A 14,949-nucleotide genomic window follows, 5' to 3' on the forward strand; every position below is an offset into this window, starting at 1 on the left:
TAGTACAGTATAAAGTACATGTACCTCTGAGATGTAGTACAGTATAAAGTACTACATGTACCTCTGAGGTGTAGTACAGTATAAAGTACATGTACCTCTGAGATGTAGTACAGTATAAAGTACTACATGTACCTCTGAGGTGTAGTACAGTATAAAGTACAACATGTACCTCTGAGGTGTAGTACAGTATAAAGTACAACATGTACCTCTGAGGTGTAGTACAGTATAAAGTACAACATGTACCTCTGAGGTGTAGTACAGTATAAAGTACAACATGTACCTCTGAGGTGTAGTACAGTATAAAGTACTACATGTACCTCTGAGGTGTCGTACAGTATAAAGTACTACATGTACCTCTGAGGTGTAGTACAGTATAAAGTACTACATGTACCTCTGAGGTGTAGTACAGTATAAAGTACTACATGTACCTCTGAGGTGTCGTACAGTATAAAGTACAACATGTACCTCTGAGGTGTAGTACAGTATAAAGTACTACATGTACCTCTGAGGTGTAGTACAGTATAAAGTACTACATGTACCTCTGAGGTGTAGTACAGTATAAAGTACAACATGTACCTCTGAGGTGTAGTACAGTATAAAGTACATGTACCTCTAAGGTGTAGTACAGTATAAAGTACTATATGTACCTCTGAGATGTAGTACAGTATAAAGTACAACATGTACCTCTGAGATGTAGTACAGTATAAAGTACTACATGTACCTCTGAGGTGTAGTACAGTATAAAGTACAACATGTACCTCTGAGGTGTCGTACAGTATAAAGTACATGTACCTCTGAGATGTAGTACAGTATAAAGTACATGTACCTCTAAGGTGTAGTACAGTATAAAGTACTATATGTACCTCTGAGATGTAGTACAGTATAAAGTACAACATGTACCTCTGAGATGTAGTACAGTATAAAGTACTACATGTACCTCTGAGGTGTAGTACAGTATAAAGTACAACATGTACCTCTGAGGTGTCGTACAGTATAAAGTACATGTACCTCTGAGATGTAGTACAGTATAAAGTACATGTACCTCTAAGGTGTAGTACAGTATAAAGTACTATATGTACCTCTGAGATGTAGTACAGTATAAAGTACAACATGTACCTCTGAGATGTAGTACAGTATAAAGTACATGTACCTCTAAGGTGTAGTACAGTATAAAGTACTATATGTACCTCTGAGATGTAGTACAGTATAAAGTACTACATGTACCTCTGAGATGTAGTACAGTATAAAGTACAACATGTACCTCTGAGATGTAGTACAGTATAAAGTACAACATGTACCTCTGAGATGTAGTACAGTATAAAGTACTACATGTACCTCTAAGGTGTAGTACAGTATAAAGTACTATATGTACCTCTGAGATGTAGTACAGTATAAAGTACAACATGTACCTCTGAAGTGTCGTACAGTATAAAGTACAACATGTACCTCTGAAGTGTAGTACAGTATAAAGTACAACATGTACCTCTGAGGTGTCGTACAGTATAAAGTACATGTACCTCTGAGATGTAGTACAGTATAAAGTACATGTACCTCTAAGGTGTAGTACAGTATAAAGTACTATATGTACCTCTGAGATGTAGTACAGTATAAAGTACAACATGTACCTCTGAGATGTAGTACAGTATAAAGTACTACATGTACCTCTGAGGTGTAGTACAGTATAAAGTACAACATGTACCTCTGAGGTGTCGTACAGTATAAAGTACATGTACCTCTGAGATGTAGTACAGTATAAAGTACATGTACCTCTAAGGTGTAGTACAGTATAAAGTACTATATGTACCTCTGAGATGTAGTACAGTATAAAGTACAACATGTACCTCTGAGATGTAGTACAGTATAAAGTACATGTACCTCTAAGGTGTAGTACAGTATAAAGTACTATATGTACCTCTGAGATGTAGTACAGTATAAAGTACTACATGTACCTCTGAGATGTAGTACAGTATAAAGTACAACATGTACCTCTGAGATGTAGTACAGTATAAAGTACAACATGTACCTCTGAGATGTAGTACAGTATAAAGTACAACATGTACCTCTGAGATGTAGTACAGTATAAAGTACTACATGTACCTCTAAGGTGTAGTACAGTATAAAGTACTATATGTACCTCTGAGATGTAGTACAGTATAAAGTACAACATGTACCTCTGAAGTGTCGTACAGTATAAAGTACAACATGTACCTCTGAAGTGTAGTACAGTATAAAGTACATGTACCTCTAAGGTGTAGTACAGTATAAAGTACTATATGTACCTCTGAGATGTAGTACAGTATAAAGTACTACATGTACCTCTGAGATGTAGTACAGTATAAAGTACATGTACCTCTGAGATGTAGTACAGTATAAAGTACATGTACCTCTGAGATGTAGTACAGTATAAAGTACAACATGTACCTCTGAGGTGTCGTACAGTATAAAGTACAACATGTACCTCTGAGATGTAGTACAGTATAAAGTACAACATGTACCTCTGAGATGTAGTACAGTATAAAGTACTACATGTACCTCTGAGATGTAGTACAGTATAAAGTACATGTACCTCTGAGATGTAGTACAGTATAAAGTACAACATGTACCTCTGAGGTGTAGTACAGTATAAAGTACAACATGTACCTCTGAGGTGTCGTACAGTATAAAGTACAACATGTACCTCTGTGATGTAGTACAGTATAAAGTACTACATGTACCTCTGAGGTGTAGTACAGTATAAAGTACTACATGTACCTCTGAGGTGTAGTACAGTATAAAGTACAACATGTACCTCTGAGGTGTAGTACAGTATAAAGTACAACATGTACCTCTGAGGTGTCGTACAGTATAAAGTACAACATGTACCTCTGAGGTGTAGTACAGTATAAAGTACTACATGTACCTCTGAGGTGTAGTACAGTATAAAGTACTACATGTACCTCTGAGGTGTAGTACAGTATAAAGTACAACATGTACCTCTGAGGTGTCGTACAGTATAAAGTACTACATGTACCTCTGAGGTGTAGTACAGTATAAAGTACAACATGTACCTCTGAGGTGTCGTACAGTATAAAGTACAACATGTACCTCTGAGGTGTAGTACAGTATAAAGTACTACATGTACCTCTGAGGTGTAGTACAGTATAAAGTACTACATGTACCTCTGAGGTGTAGTACAGTATAAAGTACAACATGTACCTCTGAGGTGTCGTACAGTATAAAGTACTACATGTACCTCTGAGGTGTAGTACAGTATAAAGTACAACATGTACCTCTGAGGTGTAGTACAGTATAAAGTACTACATGTACCTCTGAGGTGTAGTACAGTATAAAGTACTACATGTACCTCTGAGGTGTCGTACAGTATAAAGTACTACATGTACCTCTGAGGTGTCGTACAGTATAAAGTACTACATGTACCTCTGAGGTGTCGTACAGTATAAAGTACAACATGTACCTCTGAGGTGTATTACAGTATAAAGTACATGTACCTCTGAGGTATAATACAGTATAAAGTACTACATGTACCTCTGAGGTGTAGTACAGTATAAAGTACTACATGTACCTCTGAGGTGTAGTACTGGTTCATTGGGTACATTCATTAAATACATATTCATGTTATCAGATATTCATCATATTCATAAATCTTAACTGGTTCTTTCATCATCGCAGTAGTTCTGAGGAAGACAACAAATACACAAATACACCAATTTAGTACTTTTATTGAGACCAAAACCATAATCCAATCCAAACACAGAAGGTACTTGATGAAATACAGCTTCCATCTTTAAAGCAGTAGAAGTACACGTTTACAATGTGAAGTACTGATCATTTCCATCAATATGAATCATTTGATGAACACATGTATTCTAATAACAGACAGATTAGAGTCACTGGGATCTGCTCAACAGCTGGTTCATTGCACAGAGAAAGTTTCTGTGAACTCAAAGTACACGAGTACACAGTTCCACATGAAGAACTCCTTCAACAGAAGATGATGCAGCACTGAACTGCTTCTGATCTTCATCTTTATGTTCTTTAACGTCACAAAGAGCTCAGGAAGAAACTCACCACCAGCATTATGAGTGTGAGCAGACTTATCAACTCATCTTTGTTCCATGATTAACATTTCACCACATTATGATGCTTCAGACGCCCACAGACCTACAGAGACACCCAGGAACCAGGACCAGAACCAGAACCAAAACCAGACCAGAACCCAAAGCCAGGATACAGAGGTTCAGTGAATGTGGTGTTGAAGGTGTAGATGTGGGTCAGTGTGTCTGAGGAGACTCTGTAGAAGGACAGAGAGCCAGCAGGACAGTCCACATACACTGCTACTCTACCAGAGGAGGAGGAGGAGGAGGAGGAGGAGGAGGAGGAGGAGGAGGAGGAGGAGGAGGAGGAGGAGGAGGAGGAGGTGAGTGTTCTTGTCTTATTGTGACAGACATAGTAACGACCACCAGTGCACCACAGACTCCAGGACTGATCATTCCCTCCAAACACACAGTCTGCACTGTCTCCTCTCCTGCTGATTCCTCTGTAACTCACTGATATAGAAACCTCTCTTCTCCACTCGACCTCCCAGTAACAGCGACCAGTCAGACCAGTTCTACACATCAGCTGAGGCCACACATCAAACCTGTCTGGATGATCAGGATATGACTGAACCTCCTCCTCCACACATGTCACCTTCCTGTTGTTGTCAGACAGTTTGAGGTTTCTGTTCACTGTGTTTGTGTCGAGTGTGAGTTCACAGGAATCTGATGGAGAGAACAAGACAACACAGCTGCAGTTATTCATCTATCATGTGTTTGATGATGACATCAGAGATGTGAATGAGTGATGTCACAGTGTGAAGATGCTTTGTCTTCATGGATGGATCTCAATCAACACTTACATTTCCTCAGACCTGGTCTCAACCATCGGTCTCCAGCAGGCTCCACCCTGATGGGAGGATGGAGGTCAGACAGCAGCCTCAGTCCTGGACCATTGTAGCTCAGGTCCAGCACTCTCAGGTGGGAGGGGTTGGACCTCAGAGCTGAGTCCAGAGAAACACCGCCTTCCTCTGTGACCAGACAGCCTGACAGCCTGCAAACCACACACAGAAGAAGCCTCTGTGAACATGTGGCGCTACGTTCTGGTCCATCTTGAGTTCAGATACAAGTTCAGGATGAAGCTGGAACATCCTGCTGGAAGGTGATTCTGAGTCTAGACCAGGGGGGCAACTATTGTCCCCAAGGGGCCGCATGAGGAACAGGGAGTGTTGTGGAGGGCCGGACCAACAGACTGAACTCAGTCCTGCTCATCATGACTCCACCTCTTTATATCAAGCAGCATGTTGTTGGTGCTGATCAGCTGTGAGTGCTGAGAGTAAATGTTATGATCAGTGGTGGAATGCAACTCCTATATTTGCTGAAGTACTGTACTTAAGTACACATTCAAGGTACTTTGCTTGAGTATTTGTATTTGATTTAACGTTGTACTTCTACTCCACTTCACAGAGAATGTTTGTTCACAGATGTAGGTCGATCCAAAGAGAAGCAACATCTTCTGAGCACGCCTCCTCATGTGGAACCTTCTCCTCTTTGAGAGAAGAATACAAATCCAGCAGTGACACTGACTTAAAGTGCTCTGCAGGACCGCATCAGACTGCAGCTCAATGAGTTGGAGCTGAACATCACTGGGAGCATGATCCACACTGCACGTGAAGGAGAAGACGTCATGTTTCACTCTCAACTGTTGACGTCTTGAAATGGCCTTGAACTCACCACGCAGCGCCCCTAACATGGATGAGACCTGTGGAGATGTTCAACTGATGGAGTGGCTTCTTTCAGGGTGTGCAGGTGGGTGAGAGTGTTCCCTGCATCTGTCATGAAGGCCTTCACCAGGCTGTGCATGGCATGTGCAGAGAGGCCCTTGCCTTGCAGTTTGGTATTCAGATCATTCATTAGTGCCGTCACACCAACGGCAAATGAAAGATCTGTCATCCAGTTTACACCAGAGAGCTCTGGGATGTTCTTGCCTTCTCACAAAGCTCCTGAATCTCTGCTCTCAGGTCCTGAACTCTGAACTCTGGTCAGCACTTTGCCCAGGCTGAGCCACTGACCGCTGTGTTAGCCTGTCACTGTGTTCAGTCTCATGCTGCTCCAAGAGTGCAACAAGCTGTCTGTGCTTCAATGCTCGTGCCCCGATGACGTTAACTGTTTCAGTTACAGCATCAACAGCGTGCTTCAGTTTGAGCACTGACTCACACAACACATGTTGATGTGTCATGCAATGCAAACATACCAAGTTCAGTTCCGGGTTGATTTCAGTCACGTCATCTTGCATCCGCTTCAAAAGTCGACATTTCTCCCGTCAGATCTGGACAACCGTCGGTTGAGACACATGCCAGTTTGTCCCATTTCAGTCCCAGCTTGTGGAAGCATGCATTACCTCCGTGCACACGTCACTCCGCCGTCGTCCCTTTCATTGACTGCATTGCTGCAGCTCCTCTGTAATCACCAAGTCTTTCCTTATCCCACGTACAAAGATGAGTCACTTGCTGTGTCGGACATCGCAGCTCTGGTCCAGAGCCAAGGAGAAAAGTTGGAAATGGTCTGCTCTTCTTTGCAGCTGGAGCTCCAGATTCCCCTCCATGTCCTCGATCCTCCTCGTTACAGTGCGCCTGAGAGCTGCACATTCTCCAATGCCTCTTTTTTCTGGGGGCCTCGTAGTGCAGCAGAGTCCACCAAACACTCTTTGATGAACTCCCCATCAGAGAATGGCTGACTGGTTTTAGTGTGACATCACAAAGCCGGTCTTGGCGGCTGCATCCCTGGATGTGTGAAGCTCGGTAAAAAGGCCTCGTTGCTGTTGCAGCTTAGCTAGCAAAGCCTCAGACGTCCTGTCCGCTCTGCATCCGTCAGTGTTTCCTGTTTCTTCTCGTAATGACGATTCACATTGTAATCCTTCAACACTGACTTGTTCTCCACAAACTAAGCACACGGCTTTACCTTTGACTTCAGTGAAGAAACACTTTAAAGTCCATGTTTTGATGAAACTCTACTCTCTGTGTCAGTCTTTCTGTTTTAACACAGGCTGACATTGTTGAGGGCTAACAGCTGACTCACATCTCCCTAAACTCAGTTCACCAACACATTGCAGTGACGCTGCTGCTCACATACGTTCAGAACATACGTACATTGAGAAGAAAAAACACAACAAGTCGCCTTCAAAATAAAAGCCATGCAGCTCTATTCTGTGCATGAGGTACACTTATTTACCTTTTATTCCTAATTTCCCAATGACCTCTGCAAAAGGAAAAACTGTTTGTTTCATGCTCTCTGCATAGTTCTCTGGAGGAGGACAGCGCCCGCTGTGACATGAAACATCCATACGGGGCAAAGAGCACAGAAGAAGCATTTGCAGGCCATATATGGCCTCGGCAGAGAACCGGGCCTGTTCTTGTAATGCAGAGAACATAGCAGGCATTGCACAGTGCACACGTATGACTGTCCTCCACTTTCAGCCCCTCCCTTCTCTGCTCCTTTTCTCTGTCTCTGAGGTATAAATAAACATGTACGGAGATGATTCTTGGGGCATTCCTCACAAGACTCTGCAATACGTGTCTGTGAGATTTGCTCTCTGCTTGCCTGCAGGCAAATACATTAACATGGCAACTTTGTTCATTCATCAGACTCTGTATTATTTGATATTGACTCACAAACATATACTTTCTTCTCCCGACTAGTCTTAGGAATTTCCCAATGACCTCCCGCGGGCCGTACAATGCCCAGTCTGCTCTAGAAGCTAACGTTCAGTTAAAGGTCCTTTGACACATTCCTCCGCAGGTCTGCAGTTCATCATCTGATGTAAATCTGATTTAAATAGTCATACAGTATGATAGTAATATAACAGTTGAATGGGTGAGTTAATCCTGACCTGAGAGTCTCCAGTTCACAGTGTGGACTCTCCAGTCCAGCAGACAGCAGCTTCACTCCTGAATCCTGCAGGTCGTTGTTACTCAGGTCCAGGTCTCTCAGACTAGAGGACTGGGAGCTGAGGACTGAGGACAGAGCTTCACAGCTTCTCTCTGAGAGGTTGCAGTGTGTCAGACTGAAGGAAACAATGACATCTATGTTAAAATGTTTGCTAAGCAGATGCATTTTTCAACCTGATTCCTATTTCTTTCCATGTTATCGTGTCTTGAGTGACTAACGGGGACAGCAGTTCCTGAACTTGGTCAAGTACTGAGAGAGAACACGAGGAAGTAAAACGTTGTTCTGACCTTTCTCATTCCGTTTCATGTTTCATGTGACTTGTTGCCAAAGTAGGAGAGAGGAGTGCCATTGGACACCGCTTTAGTCAGAGTTAGTTGTGTTGGAGTACAGAAAGTGAAGCTGAATATGTCCGTTACTTACAACAACAATCTGAGCCTGTCTGTGGAAACAACAAGCTCTATTCATGGACGTACGTTGACGAGTTGCCCCGAGCGATGACATTGCAGACCGTTTAGCGGCTGCCGTCTGCAGCGTCCTCCCTCAATACTGGACCAACTTGTCCCCATTAGTCACTTAGACACAAGGACAAAGGTCCAAGTTACCCTCTAAAGTTAAGAGAGGTGTCTCAAATCATTTGAGACAAAGCGTAACGTGATCTGACCTGAGAGTCTCCAGTTCACAGTGTGGACTCTCCAGAACAGCAGACAGCAGCTTCACTCCTGAATCCTGCAGGTCGTTGTTACTCAGGTCCAGGTCTCTCAGACTAGAGGACTGGGATCTGAGGACTGAGGACAGAGCTTCACAGCTTCTCTCTGAGAGGTTACAGCCACTCAGTCTGAAGAAGCAACAGAAAACAAGTAATACGTTATTTATATGGTCTCTCCTGTTGAAATATGGTCTTCATTGATTGTTAAAGTCTACCTACAGAGCTTTGTTGGAGGCTTTGACCACTGGCAGCAGCCTCAGAAGAGCCTCCTCTGAAGCAGAGTATTTCTTCAGGTCAAACACGTCCAGATCTTCTTCTGATGACAGTAAGATGAAGACCAGAGCTGACCACTGAGCAGGAGACAGATTATCTGTGTAGAGATGTCCTGAACTCAGGGACTGTTGGATCTGCTCCACTAGAGAACCATCATTCAGTTCATTCAGACAGTGGAACAGATTGATGCTTTTCTCTGGAGACACATTCTCACTGATCTTCTTCTTGATGTACTGGACTGTTTCCTGATTGGTCTGTGAGCTACTTCCTGTCTGTGTCAGCAGACCTCGTAGGAGACTCTGATTGGTCTCCAGAGAAAGACCCAGGAGGAAGCGGAGGAACAAGTCCAGGTGTCCATTTGGACTCTGTAAGGCCTTGTCCACAGCACTCTGGTAGAGACGTGTTGGTTCAGGTTTGCCTCTAGAGACTTTAGACCTCCGGGAGGTTGTTGGTTCTTCTGACAGCAGATTGACTCCAGAGTTGATGAAGGTCAGATGGACATGAAGAGCAGCCAGAAACTCCTGAACACTCAGATGGACGAAGCAGAAGACCTTGTCCTGGTACAGTCCTCTCTCCTCTCTAAAGACCTGTGTGAACACTCCTGAGTACACTGAGGCTGCTCTGATGTCGATGCCACACTCTGTCAGGTCGGATTCATAGAAGATCAGGTTCCCTTTCTGCAGCTGATCAAAAGCCAGTTTTCCCAGAGACTCTGTCATCTTCCTGCTCTCTGGACTCCAGTGTGGATCCGTCTCAGCTCCTCCATCATACTTGACCTTCTTCAGTTTGGACTGAACCACCAGGAAGTGGATGTACATCTCAGTCAGGGTCTTGGGCAGCTCTCCTCCCTCTCTGGTCTTCAACACATCCTCCAGAACTCCAGCAGTGATCCAGCAGAAGACTGGGATGTGGCACATGATGTGGAGGCTTCGTGAGGTCTTGATGTGGGAGATGATCCCTCTGGCCTGCTCCTCATCTCTGAACCTCTTCCTGAAGTACTCCTCCTTCTGTGGGTCAGTGAACCCTCTGACCTCTGTCGTCATGTCAACACACTCAGTCGGGATCTGATTGGCTGCTGCAGGTCGTGTGGTGATCCAGAGGCGAGCAGAGGGAAGCAGTTTCCCCCTGATGAGGTTTGTCAGCAGCACATCCACTGAGGTGGACTCTGTAACATCAGTCAGGATCTCAGTGTTGTTGAAGTCCAGAGGAAGTCGAAACTCATCCAGACCGTCAAAGATGAACAGAACCAGGAACTTTTCAAAGCTGTAGATTCCTGCTTCTTTGGTTCCACTGAAGAAGTGATGAACAAGTTCCACCAAGCTGTACTTTTTCTGTTTCAGCACATTCAGCTCTCTGAAAGTGAATGGAAAGATGAACTCTATGTCCTGGTGGTCTTTGCCTTCAGCCCAGTCCAGAGTGAACTTCTGTGTTAAGACTGTTTTCCCAATGCCAGCCACTCCCTTTGTCATCACTGTTCTGATTGGTTCCTCTGCTCCAGGTGAGGCTTTAAAGAGGTCTTCTTGTCTGATGGTTGTTTCTGGTCTGTGTGGTTTCCTGGATGCTGTTTCAATCTGTCTGACCTCATGTTGATCATTGACCCCTGCAGTCCCTCCCTCTGTGATGTAGAGCTCTGTGTAGATCTCATTCAGAAGGGTTTTCTTTCCTAATTTAGCGATTCCCTCAAACACACTCTGGAACTTCTTGTGAAAGTTGGATTTGAGTTTCTGCTGACACTCCAGAATATCTGGATGAATAAAACAAAGACAAAAATCAATGAGGGGTTGTTTCAGTGAATGTGAGTCATTTCTAACAAGTGTACACATTTCTGTATCAATGAAATATATTTATCTCATTTGATAACTAAAGGCTCTGAAGAGGTTAACGATTGTAGAATGACTTTGTATCATTTAACATCAACTGACATGTTGTGCTTCATGTGTGCATGAACTCTGTGGTCTGCAAATAACCAGAAGGTTTATTACTTCATTACAGAGGGAATTAATGACGTCCAAGCAGCATCTTACAGTCACACCAGTGTGCTACTTCTAAACATTAGAGGCAACAGAAACAGGATTGTCTGCCTTTATTTCGTTGACTTTTCTGAAATTTTTAACATATTTTCTCCGGTGGGCGTGTGTTTGGTAGCTTCTTCTGAAAGCCAAAGTGCAACTCACTTTTTTATGTTTAAAGTCTTTGTGAGATGTAAGTTTGATCTTTGTGTTCATACCATGACTTACCTTTGGGTTCTGATTTGGTTTTTGATAAACTCTTCACGAGATCATTCTCACCAATCTTCACTAAAACTATTCGGGTCACTTTCATAGTGTCTCTGCTGTATTTCTCGACCATCAGATCCACTGTGTCCATCCGGTCTGCATTCTCCAGTTGACACTTTGGGATTGCTGGAAAATCTTCTAGGCACCCTTGTTTCTGCAAAATCCACTTGAATTTTTTAAACTGGACGTCTCCTAACTCCTCCAAAGTGTCCAAGAGCTCTTTAGGTGTCTCCATCTGTCCTCTCTGTCAAGATACAAAAGATATTGTTTCAAAATACTATTATTCTTACATTTTTAAGTCATGTGATGAAAGAATAATGATCATGCTGTACATATTTACTGACAATCAGTCACTTAAAGGAGAGCATGAAGGAGGTTGATTGATTGCGTAATGCACATGTGAGGACAGTGCGTCAAAACCTGTCCAACAGGTGGTAGATGTCAGCCTATCAGAGGTGTTTGTATTTCCTCATTCCTCTCCCTCACCTGCAGCTGACTCATGTTGTGTTGTTGAGTGTTGGAGACGGTTATTGTAATGTGTGTTATGCTTTCTTAAATCAAATCAAGTGTTCACTGAGTCCTTCCTTTCCTTCATAACACGTCCTCACAGCGAGCCAATCAGACACATCACAGGTGAGGTGATGTAGTTCTCCTCTCTGTCCACTAGATGATGCTAACTAACCATCTAAAGAGATGAAGACCAGCTCAGTTCAGAAAGATTCAATGAAGCAGCAGCAACTTGGATCACATGCACGTCTCACTGATGAGACACAATGTGACGTTTACATGTATTTATCTATAAAAGTGTTATTGTGAATGAAGATTTGGTGAAACATGTTCATCAATCACATTCTTCTATAATGATTTATAACCAGTCAGGGTCAGCAGAGTCAGAACCAGCGGAGTCGGGACCAGCAGAGTCGGGACCAGCAGAGTCGGGACCAACAGAGTCAGGACCAGCAGAGTCAGAACCAGCAGAGTCAGAACCAGCAGAGTCTGGACCAGCAGAGTCGGAACCAGCGGAGTCGGGACCAGCAGAGTCGGGACCAGCAGAGTCTGGACCAGCAGAGTCAGAACCAGCAGAGTCGGGACCAGCAGAGTCTGGACCAGCAGAGTCAGAACCAGCAGAGTCAGGACCAGCAGAGTCAGAACCAGCAGAGTCGGGACCAGCAGAGTCGGGACCAGCAGAGTCAGAACCAGCAGAGTCGGGACCAGCAGAGTCAGAACCAGCAGAGTCGGGACCAGCAGAGTCAGAACCAGCGGAGTCGGGACCAGCAGAGTCGGGACCAACAGAGTCAGGACCAGCAGAGTCGGGACCAGCAGAGTCGGAACCAGCAGAGTCAGAACCAGCAGAGTCAGAACCAGCAGAGTCAGGACCAGCAGAGTCAGAACCAGCGGAGTCGGGACCAGCAGAGTCGGGACCAGCAGAGTCGGGACCAACAGAGTCGGGACCAGCAGAGTCAGAACCAGCAGAGTCTGGACCAGCAGAGTCTGGACCAGCAGAGTCGGAACCAGCGGAGTCAGAACCAGCAGAGTCTGGACCAGCAGAGTCGGAACCAGCGGAGTCAGGACCAGCAGAGTCAGAACCAGCAGAGTCCACTGCACATTATTTATTCAGGGTTAAAGTGCATCGGGACGCTGCGTGTTGATGGCAGATCAACATGCCGGAGCTCAGCTCATGAAGGTAAAGTGTGTTTCTGTGAGTATAAATTAAGGAAAAGTGTGTTTCTGTGAGTATAAATTAAGGTAAAGTGTGTTTCTGTGAGTATAAATGAAGGTAAAGTGTGTTTCTGTGAGTATAAATGTAGGTAAAGTGTGTTTCTGTGAGTATTAATGAAGGTAAAGTGTGTTTCTGGGAGTATTAATGAAGGTAAAGTGTGTTTCTGTGAGTATAAATGAAGGTAAAGTGTGTTTCTGTGAGTAAAAATGAAGGTAAAGTGTGTTTCTGTGAGTATAAATGAAGGTAAAGTGTGTTTCTGTGAGTATAAATGAAGGTAAAGTGTGTTTCTGTGAGTATTAATGAAGGTAAAGTGTGTTTCTGGGAGTATTAATGAAGGTAAAGTGTGTTTCAGTGAGTATTAATGAAGGTAAAGTGTGTTTCTGTGAGTATAAATGAAGGTAAAGTGTGTTTCTGTGAGTATTAATGAAGGTAAAGTGTGTTTCTGGGAGTATTAATGAAGGTAAAGTGTGTTTCAGTGAGTATTAATGAAGGTAAAGTGTGTTTCTGTGAGTATAAATGAAGGTAAAGTGTGTTTCTGGGAGTATACAGCAATGATCGTGCACGTTTGTTAACTGAACAGATATGAGGAACTGCAGTGAGAGGTCAAAGGTTCCTAAAGATAAGACTGAGCATATGATCAAAGAAATAACACGTGATATGGTTTATGATGAACACGTGATATGGTTTATGATAAACACGTGATATGGTTTATGATGAACACGTGATATGGTTTATGATGAACACGTGATATGGTTTATGATGAACACGTGATATGGTTTATGATGAACACGTGATACGGTTTATGATCGTAGGAAAGATTTGGGATAATCTAAGTACACAACTCAACAAAATATATGAAATTCTGCAGTTTGAGTCATTTCTAAAAAGAAACATTTTATTTACCACACATTGAAAACATAAAATACAACATAAATACATTAAAAACAACATCGAATACAACATTACAATACAGTCATTTAGCAGACGCTTTTATCCAAAGCGACTTACAATAAGTGTATTCAACATCGGTATGTTGTACTTTATACTGTACTAAAACCTCAGAGGTACATATTGTACTTTATACTGTACCACTTGTATCTGACAGCTTTAACTACTTTAGTCAGATTAATATAAAATTAAATCTATAATAAATTATGACGTATTATTATAGGATATAATACACGTATATATACACTCATTAAATGTGTTTTTTGTATTTTACTGTGTAATCTGTGTTCACCACTAACATGTAGTTTACTTTTGTTCCAGCAGATGGCACCACGTGACTGTTTTTTGCAGCACGAGGGACTTTCCCAGTGTTTGTTCTGACACGTGGTGCGATGACGTAATGCGGGCCAACGGCTCTTCCTCATTTAGTTATTTTACAGGTTAAAATAAAAACACTTTTATTTTTATTATTTTATTGCTGCGTTCGAAAAATAAATCCGATAAATTCAAACACTTAATGTATTGTTTAATTTATTTTTATTTGAATACATATTTAATTGGTAAATAACAAATATATATTTTAATTGTATTTATGATGCCTTCACGGTTGTAACGTTAAAGTAAGTTCAGATCTCGTTCTGGTAAACTCTCTTCAACATCAACACAAATAAAGATAAATGAACCGTTTTTAGTCCGCTTCTTTCATTAACTTTATATATTATATTATTATCTTTGGTGTGACGTTCAGAGAATGACGGAGCGACTCTCGGTAACAACGTCTTCATGTTCAAACCAGCGCACAATAACTCTCTTAATACTCTCATGTTCACACACAACTGTGACTACAGTAAAGACGGCTCACACCAGTCTACCAGGTACTTCATTTAATGTACTTTATACTTTACCTTCAGAAGGAGTACACACGGAGGACTCGACGTTCAGAGGAAGTTACAGGAAGATAAAGTTTAACCAGGAAACTCCAAGAAGAGGCGAGGCTGTTAAAGAGACATACACCCAGTACTGCTGCGAGTACTACCGCAGGAT

At 42.7% G+C, this 14,949-nt stretch overlaps 2 protein-coding genes across 15 annotated transcripts in view; both read right to left on the reverse strand.

Annotated features, from left to right (window-relative positions):
* The window catches only part of LOC306797239 (uncharacterized protein), a 252,033-nt gene that overhangs the window by 95,406 nt on the left and 141,678 nt on the right, over nt 1–14,949 (reverse strand). The gene's annotated exons all lie outside the window — the stretch shown is intronic.
* On the reverse strand, nt 3,702–14,870 carry LOC306797242 (protein NLRC3-like). 2 transcript variants are annotated; one of them, XM_079296508.1, is made up of 7 exons: nt 14,811–14,870; nt 11,199–11,481; nt 8,908–10,705; nt 8,644–8,817; nt 7,924–8,097; nt 4,898–5,088; nt 3,702–4,760 (listed from the first exon to the last, which is right to left on the reverse strand). In XM_079296508.1, the coding sequence occupies exons 2-7, from the start codon at nt 11,470–11,472 to the stop codon at nt 4,162–4,164; spliced, it is 3,210 nt and encodes a 1,069-aa protein (XP_079152634.1). In that variant the 5' UTR covers nt 11,473–11,481; nt 14,811–14,870; the 3' UTR covers nt 3,702–4,161. The 2 variants fall into 2 exon arrangements, with proteins under 2 accessions (XP_079152634.1, XP_079152635.1); XM_079296509.1 differs by lacking the exon at nt 8,644–8,817.

This window comes from Melanostigma gelatinosum (genome assembly GCF_949748355.1).
Source record: "Melanostigma gelatinosum genome assembly, chromosome: 24".
Classification (NCBI taxonomy): Eukaryota; Metazoa; Chordata; class Actinopteri; order Perciformes; family Zoarcidae; genus Melanostigma; species Melanostigma gelatinosum.

Coding starts and splice junctions, on each gene's coding strand:
- LOC306797242 (XM_079296508.1), bottom strand. CDS start 11,472: ATGGAGACACCTAAAGAGCTCTTGGACACTTTGGAGGAGTTAGGAGAC. Junction 10,706..11,198: donor AACCAAATCAGAACCCAAAG/GTAAGTCATGGT, acceptor TTATTCATCCAG/ATATTCTGGAGTGTCAGCAG. Junction 5,089..7,923: donor TGTGAACTGGAGACTCTCAG/GTCAGGATTAAC, acceptor TGTGGTTTGCAG/GCTGTCAGGCTGTCTGGTCA.